The sequence below is a fragment of the Homarus americanus genome, unplaced genomic scaffold (assembly GCF_018991925.1).
Source record: "Homarus americanus isolate GMGI-L3 unplaced genomic scaffold, GMGI_Hamer_2.0 scaffold20322, whole genome shotgun sequence".
In the NCBI taxonomy this organism is placed as follows: domain Eukaryota; kingdom Metazoa; phylum Arthropoda; class Malacostraca; order Decapoda; family Nephropidae; genus Homarus; species Homarus americanus.
In genome coordinates, this window is record NW_024740482.1 from 379,961 (window position 1) to 395,942 (window position 15,982).

General features: G+C 37.7%; 1 protein-coding gene across 4 annotated transcripts; it reads left to right on the forward strand.

Moving 5' to 3' along the window:
- The first annotated feature begins 5,272 nt into the window (after positions 1 to 5,272).
- LOC121875454 (flocculation protein FLO11-like) lies at positions 5,273 to 15,782 on the forward strand. 4 transcript variants are annotated; one of them, XM_042380016.1, is made up of 4 exons: positions 5,273 to 5,435; positions 8,111 to 8,214; positions 12,738 to 13,675; positions 14,030 to 15,782. In XM_042380016.1, the coding sequence occupies exons 3-4, from the start codon at positions 12,741 to 12,743 to the stop codon at positions 15,471 to 15,473; spliced, it is 2,379 nt and encodes a 792-aa protein (XP_042235950.1). In that variant the 5' UTR covers positions 5,273 to 5,435; positions 8,111 to 8,214; positions 12,738 to 12,740; the 3' UTR covers positions 15,474 to 15,782. The 4 variants fall into 4 exon arrangements, with proteins under 4 accessions (XP_042235950.1, XP_042235951.1, XP_042235949.1 ...); XM_042380017.1 differs by having other exon boundaries at positions 12,738 to 13,630; XM_042380015.1 differs by having other exon boundaries at positions 12,738 to 13,540; positions 13,856 to 15,782.
- Positions 15,783 to 15,982: the final 200 nt, after the last annotated feature.

Below are 15,982 nucleotides of genomic sequence, written 5' to 3' on the forward strand. Positions count from 1 at the left end.
GAAGCACTTCACTCCTGAAGATCGCTACAAGGGACGGACCGTCTAGATATCTGAACTACCTTCTTATAAGACCTAATAATTTATTCGGTCGGTCACTCATCTTTTTGGTGATAGTTATTTTTATTTTATTGTTCTCTTTAAGTATAAGATGGTAAGGGTGATCCTCCTACTAGCTTTGAGCCATCGGTGTTCTGTTATTCGTTCGTTGTCGTTCTCATTTAACCAGTTTTGGTCTGTTTCTATGTTTAGGTCTGTTAGTTTGTTCCAAATATTTTTTGCCTTGTTGCTGATTTCGACTTTTAGAGCTTGGAGGTTCGCTCTGTCATGCAATTACTCGTTTGTAATGTGGTCGGTGTATTTAATTTTGTACAAAATTATAGGAATTTCAACACAAGATAATTAAGTCTTTAAAATACAAATAATAACCGAATTATTTCAAATCTATTAGTGAAAATTTGTAATAAACATCTTCTTTTAGCGTAGATACCCCTAGAGGAGTTGGCAACTGTAGAAAACGGCCAATATTCTTTGGTACACTATGAAAAGCAATTATTTCACACTAAAGAGAAACGATAGACTTTACAGTACAGTTATTACATGCGATCTTGGAATTCTTTAAAAGCTATGCATAAAATTATTCATAATTACACATAATACTAAGGACCCTTATGATATTGGCTGTGGGTTTATTTAACAAGTAGATTTTGCTTAAAGTTTGATATTTACCTTATTTACATTTATTAGCTTATTTACCTAATTGCCACCCACTAGAGGTGGCCATACCGAGGAAAGAAGGCCAGTGGCCTATGTAGAATCCCCCATTGTTTCATAGTCTTGTTAAGGGTTATATTGTACCCCAGAATAGCTCTGGTTAGGTTCCTTAGCGCTGGTGGTGCGTGACCACGAAAAAGTGGTCTCGGTTCACTTTTTTCATATCTCAAGATTTCGAACGTTTCTATGAGATCTGCCTTGTTGAGTCTTGTCTGAAGGGTTGTTAGTCCAAAGGCTCTCACTCGAGGTGACAGTTCCAGATATATCTTAGTCGCTCTGTGTTGCACAAACATAATCCCCGTTTCTTTTATTTTCGAAAGCCTGGATATATTATAATAATTTCTAGGTAAGAGAGTTAATAGCGACTGTTGTAAATATCAGTACAGTATTTTGCGTTGTTTATGATACTACGCAGAGAAATAAACGCCAGGGATAAATAGTTTAGTCTCGTCAGAGCAAATTGGTAGAGAAAACATGTATGCATATTGTATAAATACATGTACAAATAAGTAAAATATAATATATCATTAATAAGACATTCTAAAAAGGAAAATAAAAATAATACAAAATAATAATTGTCCGGAAGTAAAGAAATAACATAATTATACTCGATTTGCACTATATTGAGGTGTGCTGTATAGTTTTCAGAGGAAATGTCAAAATCAGTGTGGACCAGCATTTTAGTTTAAGGTCCGCGTTGGTAATATTCCTACAAATCTATAAAAAAAAATCAGTGTACCTAAATTCACTAACTCAGAATTACTGAAAGTCTTGACTCTAATAGAGTGCATCAATATGAGGTGTATATTGAATTCTCAGAATACCTCAGTATCTTGTTAAACACGATACTAAGATCCAAGACTTGTTTTACAGATGTACAACTGTATACGAACAAAATATCCCTATTGACTGTAAATTATTATGCGCGAGTCCTCTATTTGAGACTGGACGAACAATAACATGACAGTGGCTTCAACCTACAAAATATGTATAATGCGAGAGGGAATTATATGCGATGTCATGATGGATCATCTACAACTGTGTGAAGGAATACCATCATAGGTTTATGCTGGACAATTGCTTGACACAGCTGATGGAGGCGCTGGATCTAACGAGCAGATCAGTGGTGAAGACGATAAAAATAAAAAGTAAAACTATAAGAAGGTCATTTAGATATCTGGATGGTCCAACGCTTGTCACGATGTTCAAGAGCGAGGTGCTTCCCCATCTGGAGGTATGCTAGAGACTGTCAATTGAAAATGTCCAAAGGAGGGCCACCAGACTGGTGCATGCTCTATGGAACCTCAGTTACCCAGAGAGATAATAATGCATGCAACTACCTAGCTTATACTACAGACAGGCGAGAGGGGGACCTATTCAGTCAAATGTACATACCAGGAACTGGCAAACATCCACCCCACAAGGGGTCACAGCTCAAGGTTGAAGAAGCCAGAAAACTGTGAGGGCAAACTTTTTTGGAGTGAGAATTGTGAACTCTTGGAACAATCTGTTGTGGCGGCACCAAGTTTACGCTCATTCAAGGCCAGACTTGACCAACACTGGAGCAGGTTCAGATGTATTCAGGAGCCAGTGCATGCTCAGTACTAGCCAACAGTGCGTAACAGAGACGTGACTGATCGCCCAAGAGGCTAACGAGCCGATCAGTGGTGAAGAGGATAGAAGTAAGTAAATAAATAAGGGACTCAGATGGTAGATAAATAAGTTAAGAAAACACCAAAAGCAAGCGGGCAGGTAGACCTAATCTTCTTGATATCCACAGAAAGTATAAAGCAGTAATAAAAATACTAAGTTTCAGCTTTCAGTCTTGAAAATATATACATGTATAATTCACGGTGGATAAGGCCGAAATACATTACATGTTTCAATGTTCTGATAAGAATCACACACACACTATATATTTTTTTTAATTTAAGACAGCATACAGCTTGCTAACACTTCTTACTACGATTGAGAGATAAACTTTAAACTTTGTGATAGTTGACAACTGCAATCACGCCGTGTGGAAAAGTTAAGTGAAACCAGAGAAGAAAAGGGGGAGAAATAGGACCTGCATATTCTATTTGGTTTGTGTTGTATATAAAGGGAGATTCTGTAAATCCATCCCATTTAGATTGTTGCGAAAGAAACATATGCAGTACAGCCCAGAGCAATAATAAGTTAGCATCCCAACTTGAAAAACAATGTTATCTAAACCTACAACCCAGAAAGCAGCCACTGTACCACGAAGGTATAAGTGCAGGCAACTGTACATCAGTGATAAAATCAATTAAATTCCTTCCTGAATGTGGTACACTTTTCGTATTTTGGTTCAGCTTACTTGGGCTTTCATGTAATGTACTGTACTAATCAATCCTACTGTACTTATCTCAATAGTGTCCTGTAATGTATTCTTTTCCTTCATCTTTTTTTTAGTACTGCATGTGGATAAACCTTAAGAGAATAGAACAATCTTCACTAAACCAAGACACAAACAACACAGAATGTATACAATGTACCTATTATATTTCTGCTCACGAGGATAATTTGGTGCACAAACGTCAAGATTCTGGATTTTATTAAGAATAATGTATCGTCATTTAGTGCCTGGCAGACTGATCAGGGAATTATACAACTGGCATTATTGTGCAGTGAATGAACTAATAAACCTGCAGCAGCTTGGTCCTGACACACACACCAGAACTTGCCTTCAACATGTAGTGTGTGGTATTTAACATGTGCTACCACATCTAGCGTGTGGTATTTAACATGGGCTACCACATGTAGTGTGTGTGTGGTATTTAACATATACTGCTACATGTAGTGTGTGGTATTAACATGTGCTGCCTGCCACACGTACCGTTGTCACGGCTGATGGTGTAGAAATACTTTAAGTATTTACATTAATTACAATAATCTGAACAGACTCTATTTCTCAGCACATACTTATTCTACTAATTAATGTGTGCAACATTTCAATTTACTATATTAAATTACAGTAAACTCAAATGTCAACAGACTCAGATTTATTTTAATGTAATTCAAAGCAACTGAATATATAGTTACTATTGTTTTGCATCACACAGTGAAGAGTTCCAAGAGAAACAAGATGAAAGCAGAGATTATTAATGTGAACTGTTATGTGATGTAGACCAAAATAACATGAGCGGAATAATTTGGCCCAATAATTATCCACAGAAGACTGGACAATCCTTTCATATTACGGCGCAGCTTCTGTTTTACTATCTGGGGAGATCTCCTTTGGTAAGGTAGTATATATTAATACTGTACAGTTCAATGGTTTCATTCATTCCTATACAGTATTGATTTAAATAAATATGCATACAGGAATCTAACAATTTCATATATTACTGTTAGTAGATCATCAGCTGTGGAAATAAAACGTTTTAATGATAAAAGAGTTTGTTTCTTTACATCTTAATTAATTTAATAATTATACATCCAAACGCATGGAAGTCGAATATGATGCTACTGCCAGTCGCCACTCACCAGCTCTGCTCACCACGGAATCTCAGAGCGTTCTGCCGGGAGTGCCGTACGATATGTTGGGCAAACACTTCCTTTTTACCTAGACTTCACTTTTAACTGCTACACCTTCACTTTTAACTGCTACACCTTCACATCACACACTGGCAGATTGTTGAATATTCCAAGAGTTTACAACCATCTTACACAACGCATACAGTATTTATAGTGATCAATGGTATACAGTAAAATCAAATGTGCCAGCGAAAGGTGGTATGCAAGACTAACTTATTTGTGATGACCTTTGTCCCTAGTTCTGTTTTTTATAAGAAACTAAATTAATTGCGCACCATTGCAAAAAATTACTTTATTTATAAACTGTCAAAATAGAGCCAGGGAAACCTTAACAAAACAAGAAATATCAAACCCGGGGCCAAGGTTTGTTATAAGGCAGGGTCTTATAGAGGGAAAAAAAAGCTTGTCTTAATACGCCTTATTTACGGAATCTTACTAAAACATTATTTTTTTTCGGTACTCTTGACAAATTATACACTCACTATGGGAAACCCTTCTAAAGTACAGTAGTTGTGGGAAAACCTATCAAAACAATCTGAGAATATCCTCTCCCTACTTGCCCTGATATACAGTATATATGGAGTACAAGAGGTAACTTAGAGAATCATTTATGAGTGAGAGTGTTTTACCACACCGGATGGACCACAGCTGCAGCCTACAACACTTCCTCTTATACATTTCCTTTTGTCCGTTTTGAAGACTTGAGTTGGCGATGAGTCCCTACTTTACTTCCTGTTCCGAGAGCTTTATTAAACGACATTTTGATTATTAATAAAGATAATTTTATATAGACTTTTTGTTCCCCTAAAACAGGTAATAAATGGAAGGAAGGACGGGAAGGAGGAGGAGGAGGAGGGACTCTTCTGAGGATGGGTGGTTGGAGGGGGATGGAGGGACAATGGTGAGAGGGTGGGAGGGGTAGGGGCTAGTCCGTTGTGGCAGGTGGTAGGGAGGGAGGGAGGCAGGTGAGTGAGGGAGGTGGTAGACGTTACACTTGCCTGCTGCTGGTGTTCTCTCTCGGCACCCAACAGTTTTCAAAACCTCCTGCGGCTACTGAGGCGCCATACAGCTCCTCCCTGTACCTCTCCCTCACACGGTCCTCATAGGTTGGTAAATAGCTGTTGTGTTTTATAAATGGTGATGCATTTGAACGTCTTAATGACTAGGTATCATTCAATAGTGTATTCCTAGTCATTCAGTATAGCGTGTTCTTACGTCATTCATTTTAGCATATTACTGGTTCACTCAATATAGCATATTCCTGGGTCCTTCACTATAGCATATTCCTGGGTCCTTCACTACAGCATATTCCTGGGTCCTTCACTACAGCATATTCCTGGGTCCTTCACTATAGCATATTCCTGGGTCATTCAGTATAGCATATTCCTGGGTCATTCAGTATAGCATATTGTTGGGTCCTTCACTATAGCATATTCCTGGGTTCTTCACTACAGCATATTCCTGGGTCCTTCACTATAGCATATTCCTGGGTCATTCAGTATAGCATATTGTTAGGTCCTTCACTATAGCATATTCCTGGGTCCTTCACTATAGCATATTCCTGGGTCCTTCACTATAGCATATTCCTGGGTCCTTCACTACAGCATATTCCTGGGTCCTTCACTATAGCATATTCCTGGGTCCTTCACTATAGCATATTCCTGGGTCCTTCACTACAGCATATTCCTGGGTCCTTCACTATAGCATATTCCTGGGTCCTTCACTATAGCATATTCCTGGGTCCTTCACTATAGCATATTCCTGGGTCCTTCACTATAGCATATTCCTGGGTCCTTCACTACAGCATATTCCTGGGTCCTTCACTACAGCATATTCCTGGGTCCTTCACTATAGCATATTCCTCGGTCCTTCACTATAGCATATTCCTGGGTCCTTCACTATAGCATATTCCTCGGTCCTTCACTATAGCATATTCCTGGGTCATTCAGTATAGCATATTACTGAGTATTATTGTGAAAATAGCTTCTGTTGTGATGGTTGCTGTACAGTATTATGCATCGTGTTAAAAACAGGTAGAACAGCCTAACCTCCCTAACTTAATTCATTGGGAAATGGTAAATATTATTAGGTCAAGTTGGTTTTGGTTCATTGCAGTTTCGGCCAATACACGGCCAACTGCTTTAACCACCCTCACTTAACCTTTAGATCTCATTATTTGGAGTATTTCTAACCCCATTTCAATCAGGGGGCAAAGAATAATATTGTCAAATGAATTTTAAAGTTTCCATACGTTTTTTGGGGGGATAACTCTAAAACGGGTACTTCCCCTGAAAATAAAGGTCAAATTTTATTCAATCACACCAAAATACACAGGATAAACTAATTTCTAAACTACTAGGGCATATTGGCGGGTCCGACTCATTACCCAAATGTAGCCAAATATAGCCGGAATGAAGTCAAATAATGGTGCTAGATGAATAAATCGGACTGCCAATCACTTCTCGACAAGTATTTGGTGTCACAAAGTCACAAAAAATTGGTAAACTTAATTTAATCTGAGTTAATAGATCGAGTGCATGTACCTAACCTAACCTAACCTCACCTCACCTCAACTAGTATTTGGTGTCACGAAGTCACAAAAAATTGGTAAACTTAATTTAATCTGAGTTAATAGATCAAGTGCATGTACCTAACCTAACCTAATCTAACCTAACCTAACCTAACCTAACCTAACCTAACCTAACCTAACCTAACCTAACCCAACACAACTCAGATTAAATTAAGTTTACCATTTTTTTTTTACTTTATGACACCAAATAATAATCGAGAAGTGATTCACAGCCCGAATTACGCTTGTACGACCATCATTTGACTTCATTGCGGCTACATTTGGCTACAGTGTGAATGAATACACATAAAACATAATCTTGTACAGCAGCTAAAACAACTACCGGTTTCTGTGCAGGTGGGGGTCGATATGCTCCAAAATTTTACGTGTGACTAGTGACAGCCCTCATATACTAAAATTTATCATCCATGGTCTCATATTGTTTCCCACAAAGTATGCACAGATAGTTGTTTTAGCTACTGTACATTATAGGTAGGTATTATTTTTTTTACATACGTAGAAGTCTGTAACCATTTTTTTTTAAAATAAAACTATCCTTGTTTGTCTCTACGGTATTACAAAACATTTAAAGACCTACACAAAAGATAAGTGTATTCTGTGCTGTAATTGTTCATAGCTTCCAATTTGAATATTTATTATATTAAAAGAATCAAATAAATTTCTCTCGGGATACAGATTTCTGGTACAGTAAAATTGTATTTGGTTACATTTAGTTGACACAGTTCTGATAAGAAATTATTTCAGCCCCATAATGTAAATAAAAATGGACATACTGTAAAAATTTATCATGTTGCATCATAGATATGTACATACTGTATGTTAGTTAGCTGAAGTGACATCTCATCAGGGGATTATATTAAAGAAAGTATGGATTTTTTTGTTAAAATATTTCCAGACAAAATAAATTGTACCTGTAAATGGATTACTTTAGTACTGTAGTTGTCTTGATTTAAATTTTGTACCTGGCACAGCTTACATGTTTTTGTGTCATCTTAAATTTTTTAGAGAAACACAATAGGAATATGATGTCACACAGGAAAAGGTAAATGGAATGACTGTCTGTATGTCAGTTTGTATTTATTTCCACTGCTGTCATCTCACACCAGTGTTCTCTCTTGAAAACAGATAAATACTGCCTTTTATTGACACCCACACTTATTAGGGGTTTCATAGCATTTTTCTTTTTTTCAGATAACTGCTAAAACAAACTTGGCTCCTAATAAGCATGCCAAAGAGTACACGACATCATGTACTCAGTAAAGTACTCATCATTGTGTGTATAGCATCTGCATTAGGTGAGTACTGTACATACATGATTTACTTACACAATAACCTGTAATGTTAGAGTGTCATATTGTTCTGCCTTAGCAAAGTCTTACCTAATTTATACTGTACTGCTGTACAGTGCATTGTTTGACTGCTTGGTCCAGTATGTACTGTTGTACTTTAATGCTTTATTCTTAATGGCGCATGAAACAAAATATATCTCCACCCAGAATACAGTACTGTGCTGTACAGTACAGGTACTGTAAAAAAAATACACTAAGAAATGAAGACTTACACCTAATAAATTATTATCCAGCACTTCTTCAGCCACAGAAGTACTGTACTGTACTTGTGGTCCCCCAGCAACTCTCTTCATGTTGCCTTTATCATACTTGTCATTCCTTAACCAACTACTGTACTGTACACACTCTCTATACTGTACTTTTCACCATTTATCAGCTTATTAATGGTCACATAAGAGTTTTAGACTGTTATCTTACTTAGATTACCTGGTACTTAATTTTATCCTTAATGAAGGCTCTCTTCCTGTACAGTGCAATATATCCAGCTCTATGTGCTCTCATGTTATTCATTGTATAACAAGTGGGCTACAGTATTGGCTTTGTGATGTAGGCTATATTCAGAGTCAAGGCTCTGTTGTTGAACATGACATCAAAGATGTTTGTCCTCCTTGGTTGTTACAACTATTACTTTTATCCTCTTCACCACTGATCGGCTCGTTAGCCGCTTGGGCAGTCGGTTACGTCTCTGTTATGCACTGTTGGCAAGTATTGGGCATGTACTGGCTTCTGATTGTATCTTTACCTGTACCACAGTGTTGGTCAAGTCTTGTCTTGAAAGAGCTCACACAGTTGGTGCCGTCACAACACTCTGGCAGATTGTTCCAAGAGTTCATAATTCTCACTCCGAAAAAGTTTGTCCTCACAGTTTTCTGGACTTGTGGCTTCTTCAACCTTGAGCTGTGACTTCTTGTGGGGCAGACATCCACCAGCTCCAGGTATGGGCACTCAACTGAGTAGGGCCCCGTGAGTTGTTAATAAACTTCAGCTAGGTCACCTGGTGCTTCTCTATAGTATAAGCTAGGCAGTTGCAGGCATTCTAATCTCTTTGGATAACTAAGGTGATGTAGTACTGGCACCAATCTGGTGGCCCTTCTTTGAACCCCAAGATTCAGACTTATGAATCCTGAACACCCGTGGACAAAATAATACTCCATGTCTACTGCTTCGGGTTCATGAGTCTGAATCTTGGGGTTTGTGGAGCAGCAGGAGAGGTGACTGGACTTTTGCTCATGATGGTACAATAAACTGAGGTCATTACAATAACACATAATTCAGTATGTTTTTATTCCATTGTTGTTACTGTACAAAACAAAGCCAAAACTGGAGTACAGTATGAGGTATGAGTTGCTCACAATTTGTTAGAATCATTTATTATTTATTTATTTACGTATTCTATTTATTTTTTATTTTTTCAATGCCTTTACAGTACAGTCACTCCCCAGTTTATACAAAGGTTCCATTATGGACCCTGTCTTTAAGCTCAATTTTCCATAAACTGAAAATGACCCTCCCATAAGATAAATATGTACTGTACTATATTGAACATGGAGCACATAAATAAGTTTCACGTAGGGATTTTACGCATAATCCTCCACAAATAGTGTTGTTACGTCATACTAGCTACCTTCTGTAATAACAGAAACTCTTAATTTTTTATGATGGGACTTATGGGAGGCATTCTGTATCCTCGAATTTCCGTAAACCAAGTGTTGTGTAACCTAGAGAGTGTCTGTATGACAACAAGTACCAGAACGGCACTCCAATTATCTTGATATATAACAACATTCTAGCTCGTCGTAGCATTGAACGAGTGACTATACCAAGGGTGTGAGGGTTTTCTGCATGTGTTCTACTCATCCATAATTTGATGAAGTCTTTCATCTTGTTTGTATTTTTCTCGTTCACCAGTACCTTCATATTTTGAACATAGTTATAATGAATTGTAGACTAAACTGTACAGTACATTGGTAGTACTTATTCAATAAAACATTTAAATTATTTGCAAATCACTTTTTAACTTCAAATACTCATAGTTCTTTAATAATTGGGAATCAGACCCGTGTTCATAGAATATTTTTTACTAGAAAGAACCTGAAAAATTAGCTCCTGGTGATTGAAAGCAGACATAAAACTTGGCTACAGTGTGTCTGATGGCACCCGAGTCACCAGAGGTTTTTTTTTTTACGGGGATTAGCCCGCCCTGGCACAGGTCACTGACCCACATCGGGGCCTGAGGGGCGAAACTGTATTAATAATAATAATCATTCATAATAAATCAAAATTTTATTAAAAAATATATAAATTTGAAAATAAAATAATAATGATAATATAGTAATAATAATAATAATAATAATAAAGAACCATAAAAAATGCAAAAATTACAAAAAAAAAAACAATAGTGAGAAACAATATATGAATGTTGTCAAAGTAAGAAAACAATTGAGACCCTGCAATTGTGTGTAAATGAGGCAGAAAGTCAGATCAGAAACCGAGGACTTAGTCACAATTTTCGTGATGCCACATGGCAGCAGGGTCTACCCTTAGTCTCTGCTGCTCACTCTGGGCTGGCACCCTGCCTGGGCTTGTGGTGGTGAGCTGGGGGTGGTATTCTGTTCTGGTTTTACCCAACAACTGTCGTTAGGTAATCGTAGCTAACTCGGTCAAGTCCTGCTCTAAATGAGACATTTACGGCGATGTCAAATTACTCAGTAATATCAGACTTTGACCACACAATAATGGGAGTAATTTAGGGTGCAATGCTTTATTGAGAGTCTACTGTACCGAGCCAGGAGAGCATTGAGGCTGGGTGAGATCTCAGACTGCTACACTGATCTACCACTAAAACATTCCTGGTAAACATCATTAAGGTCACTCTCAGTAACATTCTTCAATTTGGGGTATGAGCCATAATGAATTACTTTTGTATACTGGATTACATTTGATGTTACATTATTGTAATGAGTTTTATTCATCAGTTGGGGTTTGGAAAGATTGAAACATGCAGGCCCAATAAAACTCTCAGTCCAGGGCCTTGTGAATGCTCAGTCCAGCCTGGTACAACCTAATCAGTGTTATGATAAATACTGATAATAAAAAATGCTGTATGATAACATAGGACATAGCATAATGATGCAATGGTGAGGAAGACCATTGTTGTGGCAGGATGATGGTGAAGCTGAAGCCTCCACAAGAGGTGTAGAGTAGGAGCTTTATAATGATGCAGTGATCAATGTGGGTCTGCAAATTTTTGGTGAATTATTTGTGTCATAAGGACAGCAAACAATTTAAAGGATTTTAGAACATAATGGCTGTGTGTTTGGAGTAAATTTTACAAGTTTTCTTGTTCAAAATATATATTAGTCAATTAACTGTAAAGTTTAAACTCTTTTTTATAAAATGGTTTAAAGCTAGATAAAATTAAGATTTTATACTGTACAGTATAGTGTATCTCCGTTAGCCAGAACAATTGGTGCAGAGCACTTCTGGGAATGAGAGATTTCCAGGTAACAAGACCATTCTCTCAAAGCTGGAAAAAAATCCCCCATCCCCAGAATTTTTCAGAATGATGCATGATTTCATCTCTCAAACCTGGGAAAAAAAATCCCTCATCCCCGGATTTTCCGGGTACTGGAAAATTTTTCTCAGAATTTTCCAGAAAATCATTCCCAAAGCTGTAATTTTCCAGAAAATTCAAGCTTTCGGAACGATTTTCCAGGAAAATTTCAATTTTGCCCATCCGAGACTTCCGGTTAAGAGGAATTCCGGCTAACGGAAATACTGTATTACTTTATTGTGACCCTCGGCCGATTAATCATTCTGACAGTAATGTTATGTAGTACTGAGGTGATATCTTAATGCTGTGAAAGAAATTTAATAATTGTGAATTTCTAGGGTGGTGACCTGAGCTGCCATGGCAAGAAAGTGCCAGGTATACTGTATATACTCTTGCCTCTTGGTTAAATTACTTGGGAAAGTTGACACTAGTAGTAATGTGTTCATTACTCATCATATCAGACTTAAACTTTCCATTAAGTTGGAATCATAAGAGTATTTGCTCCTTTTCCATTCCCATACAATATTTGAATTGTTATGCCCCTCCATTTTTATTGGGGGATAGCATGCAGTGTTGCTCTCCTGTACAGTGTCATTTCTCTTGACTAACTTAAGAACATCTTTTCAGACTGAAATGTAATTTATTTTAGTTCCATACAGGTGTTGTCAACATCTAGTGTGGGTTTCATTCTCACCATTGACCTTACATATTTTAAATATTTATGATATTGTTCAACTTGTAAATTTTGGCTGGGTCATAGATCACTTTCTCTTGACCTAGTTTTCAGCGCAGTCAGATTTTAAGGTCATTTATGTTTTTTCTGTGTTGTGTTCATGGTGTTAAAAGTACAATCCGCTGGCATGGGTCGGGTATGAGAGCCCACTGGACTTGTTATATGTATTTTTCTCCTTTGCAGACAATGACGTCACCACTCTTGTTTGCTCAGGACAATCCAACTGTCATATTGAATGAAAGTCAAGAGCTGTTTAAGATTATGTCTGGACTCCAGAGCCTTCCCCCTCTTGTTACCAGTAACTACCATCACCAAACTACTGCTGGTGTTGAGACAAAAGATCTACACTTAAGTGAGGATGACTTGGTTACTGGTGTAGAGAGAATGGAAGGAATATCCCTGGAGTATGAGGACTCCACTCCGATTTCACGCTTAACACACCCAACCACAGAACCCTTCACTCAAGATACTACTGATTTAACAGCAGATCAGGAACTGTTTACTGAATCCAGAAATGAGAACCCTTTTGTTACTACAGAATCAGTAAAAAATTCTACTGATTTTTATGACATTTACCGATATGTCACTTTTCTTGAATCAAATGAAAATTCAACAGATTTTAATAATAAAAATATTCCAGTTTCTCCAGGAAGTCCTGAACATATTCCTCAGAATTATATTAATAAGACAGCAACTATAACTCAAGGTGGTAGGAGTTTGAAAGAAATTATTGATGACTTAAGTAATGTTAGGAAGGTGAAGTCTGAGAGTGAGCACACAGGAGTCACAACAAATATTCCAACTACAGAAATTACTGTCCATACAAGAGGAGGAACAAGGAGGCAGAAATATGTCCGAGTGCCTCATCTTAGTACTGATGCTACTCTAGATGAGGAAGATTATGATTGGTCAGCATCTACACTACCAAATCCTGCTTCTGATGATTGGTCAGCAACCACACTACCAACTGCTGCTTCTGGTGATTGGTCAGCAACCACACTACCAACTCCTGTTTTCGATGCTGATGATTGGTCAGCAACCACACTACAAACTCCTGCTTCCGATGCTGATGATTGGTCAGCAACCACACTACAAACTCCTGCTTCCGATGCTGATGATTGGTCAGCAACTACACTACCAACTCCTGCTTCCAATGCTGATGATTGGTCAGCATCTACACTACCAACTCCTACTTCCGATGCTGATGATTGGTCAGCAACCACACTACAAACTCCTGCTTCCGATGCTGATGATTGGTCAGCAACTACACTACCAACTCCTACTTCCGATGCTGATGATTGGTCAGCAACCACACTACCAACTCCTGTTTTCGATGCTGATGATTGGTCAGCAACCACACTACAAACTCCTGCTTCCGATGCTGATGATTGGTCAGCAACTACACTACCAACTGCTGCTTCTGATGATTGGTCAGCAACTACACTACCAACTCCTGCTTCCGATGCTGATGATTGGTCAGCAACTACACTACCAACTCCTGCTTCTGATGCTGCTGATTGGTCAGAAACTACAACCATTATCTCAGATTTAGCGAACAGTACAGACACAAGAGAACAGGACTTCTTACTTGAAGCATCACCAGTCACAGAGGCAGGGACAGATCCCACCAAAAATCCTTTAGATGATCTTGCAAATTTTGATATAAGAATAATGACAACAAGGAAGGGATTACAAGTAGATGCCCATGATGTGGTATTTGACCCTAGTCAGATAGCTAAAGCAACAAGTTACGAAGGCTCATCCTACTCCACAGCTACGAGAAGTGCAACAGTCACTACTTGGGTTGATCCTGAGAATAGGCATTTGTTTAGTCAACAACAAAATTTAATGAATTTGACAAAATCAGAAAACATAGAAGATTCAGGAAAATTTGAAATCGTAACAAAGTCTGAAATGTTTTTTGAATATAACCCTGACACTGAAGTGACCACTGATGTCCCAGAGACTGGTGCTACAGTTACCTCACATTTAGAGTTATTACCTAAAGCAAAAACTGAATTTACATCTGTGGCTTCAGACTTTGTACATAATAGTGAGACTGAATTGGAAAACAAAGAACTCCCTGAAGTGACTACGAAAAATTCTGTCTTGAATAATGGCATAAATAAAAATATTACAGAGGTTATTCCTACTCTAAGATATAATGTAACAGACTTTGGAAATGATGCTCAAATACTGGTGAAAGATAGTAAGAACAAGTCTGAAGACTCATTAATATATGGAATACCAGTGGCAGATACTAGCAGGGAGTCTGGCACACACTTGACCCCTTCTGTTGTAATAGCATTATCAGTTTGTTGCAGTATTGTTCTCCTGCTAGGAATGATCTCCATTTTCTTGTGGTTATGTCGCCGACACAGAAATAGAAGTAAAATTTATTTAAGCCATGAAGCTACAAAACCAAGAGCTTTTTTCACAAAACCAATGAACCCAGCTTTGCTTCCTAATGAAAATATTGCAGAGACTGTATATATGTTAGAGTTTCAAAAACCAAGAGCTCCAGTTATGTTAAGTGATGACCAAAGAGACTTGTATTTTATTGAACGCTCACCTGTTAACGAGTCTTCACAAGTAGAAAATACCAGCATTGGTGTTGAAAATAATGGCTTTAGTGATATACCTCTTAATGAATCAAAAACAGAACAGATACAAAATAGTAACAAAATTAGTGGTCAAGATCCACCAAAGTATGACTTAAAGTATAAGTGTGAGAGTGACAGTGACTCGGGCATTAAGGTGTGGTCGTCGACGGGTTCACTGTACACGGCTGCCTCGCAGCTCACCCAGTGTTCTCTCCCACCGCCTCCTTACTCTCCGTCTGTTGGTGAAGAATCTCTTTGTCTTTCAGTTCATTCTCTTCCTTCATTGTCCAAGAAACTAGGAATGTTAAATGTATAACTATCATCCCAACTGAAGTACAGGTACTGTTCTTTACTGTACTCTGAATATTAATGTTAAATCTCAAGTGTGTATGTAAATAAGTATTTATTGTACAGGTTGGTGTGTTTCAGGTTTGTCAAGTTATCAGTCAGTTATGTTCAATCTCAAGTCAAAATTTATTTTGTGAAAATTAAAGTTATAGAATATACAAAGTGCTTGGGTATACTTAGACTGTGAAACAGGCCGGTGTAGATACAGTGATAGACTTCCAAGTAAAAAAAGCCAAACTGCTTCATTTATTAAGACAAAATAAAGAGAATAATGTGTTGTTATGTTTGATTGTATTTTTTTAAGAAATCCCTCATCTTCCTTATCAGACAATTGACAAAACATGACCTATTAATATTACGTAATTTAGTGTACTTCACCTCAAGGAGCTTACACATATAGGGCTACACTGTACAATACTACATGTAGGGCTATACTGTACAATACTACATGTAGGGCTACACTGTTTAGAGAGGATG

Coding starts and splice junctions, on each gene's coding strand:
- LOC121875454 (XM_042380014.1), top strand. CDS start 12,741: ATGACGTCACCACTCTTGTTTGCTCAGGACAATCCAACTGTCATATTG.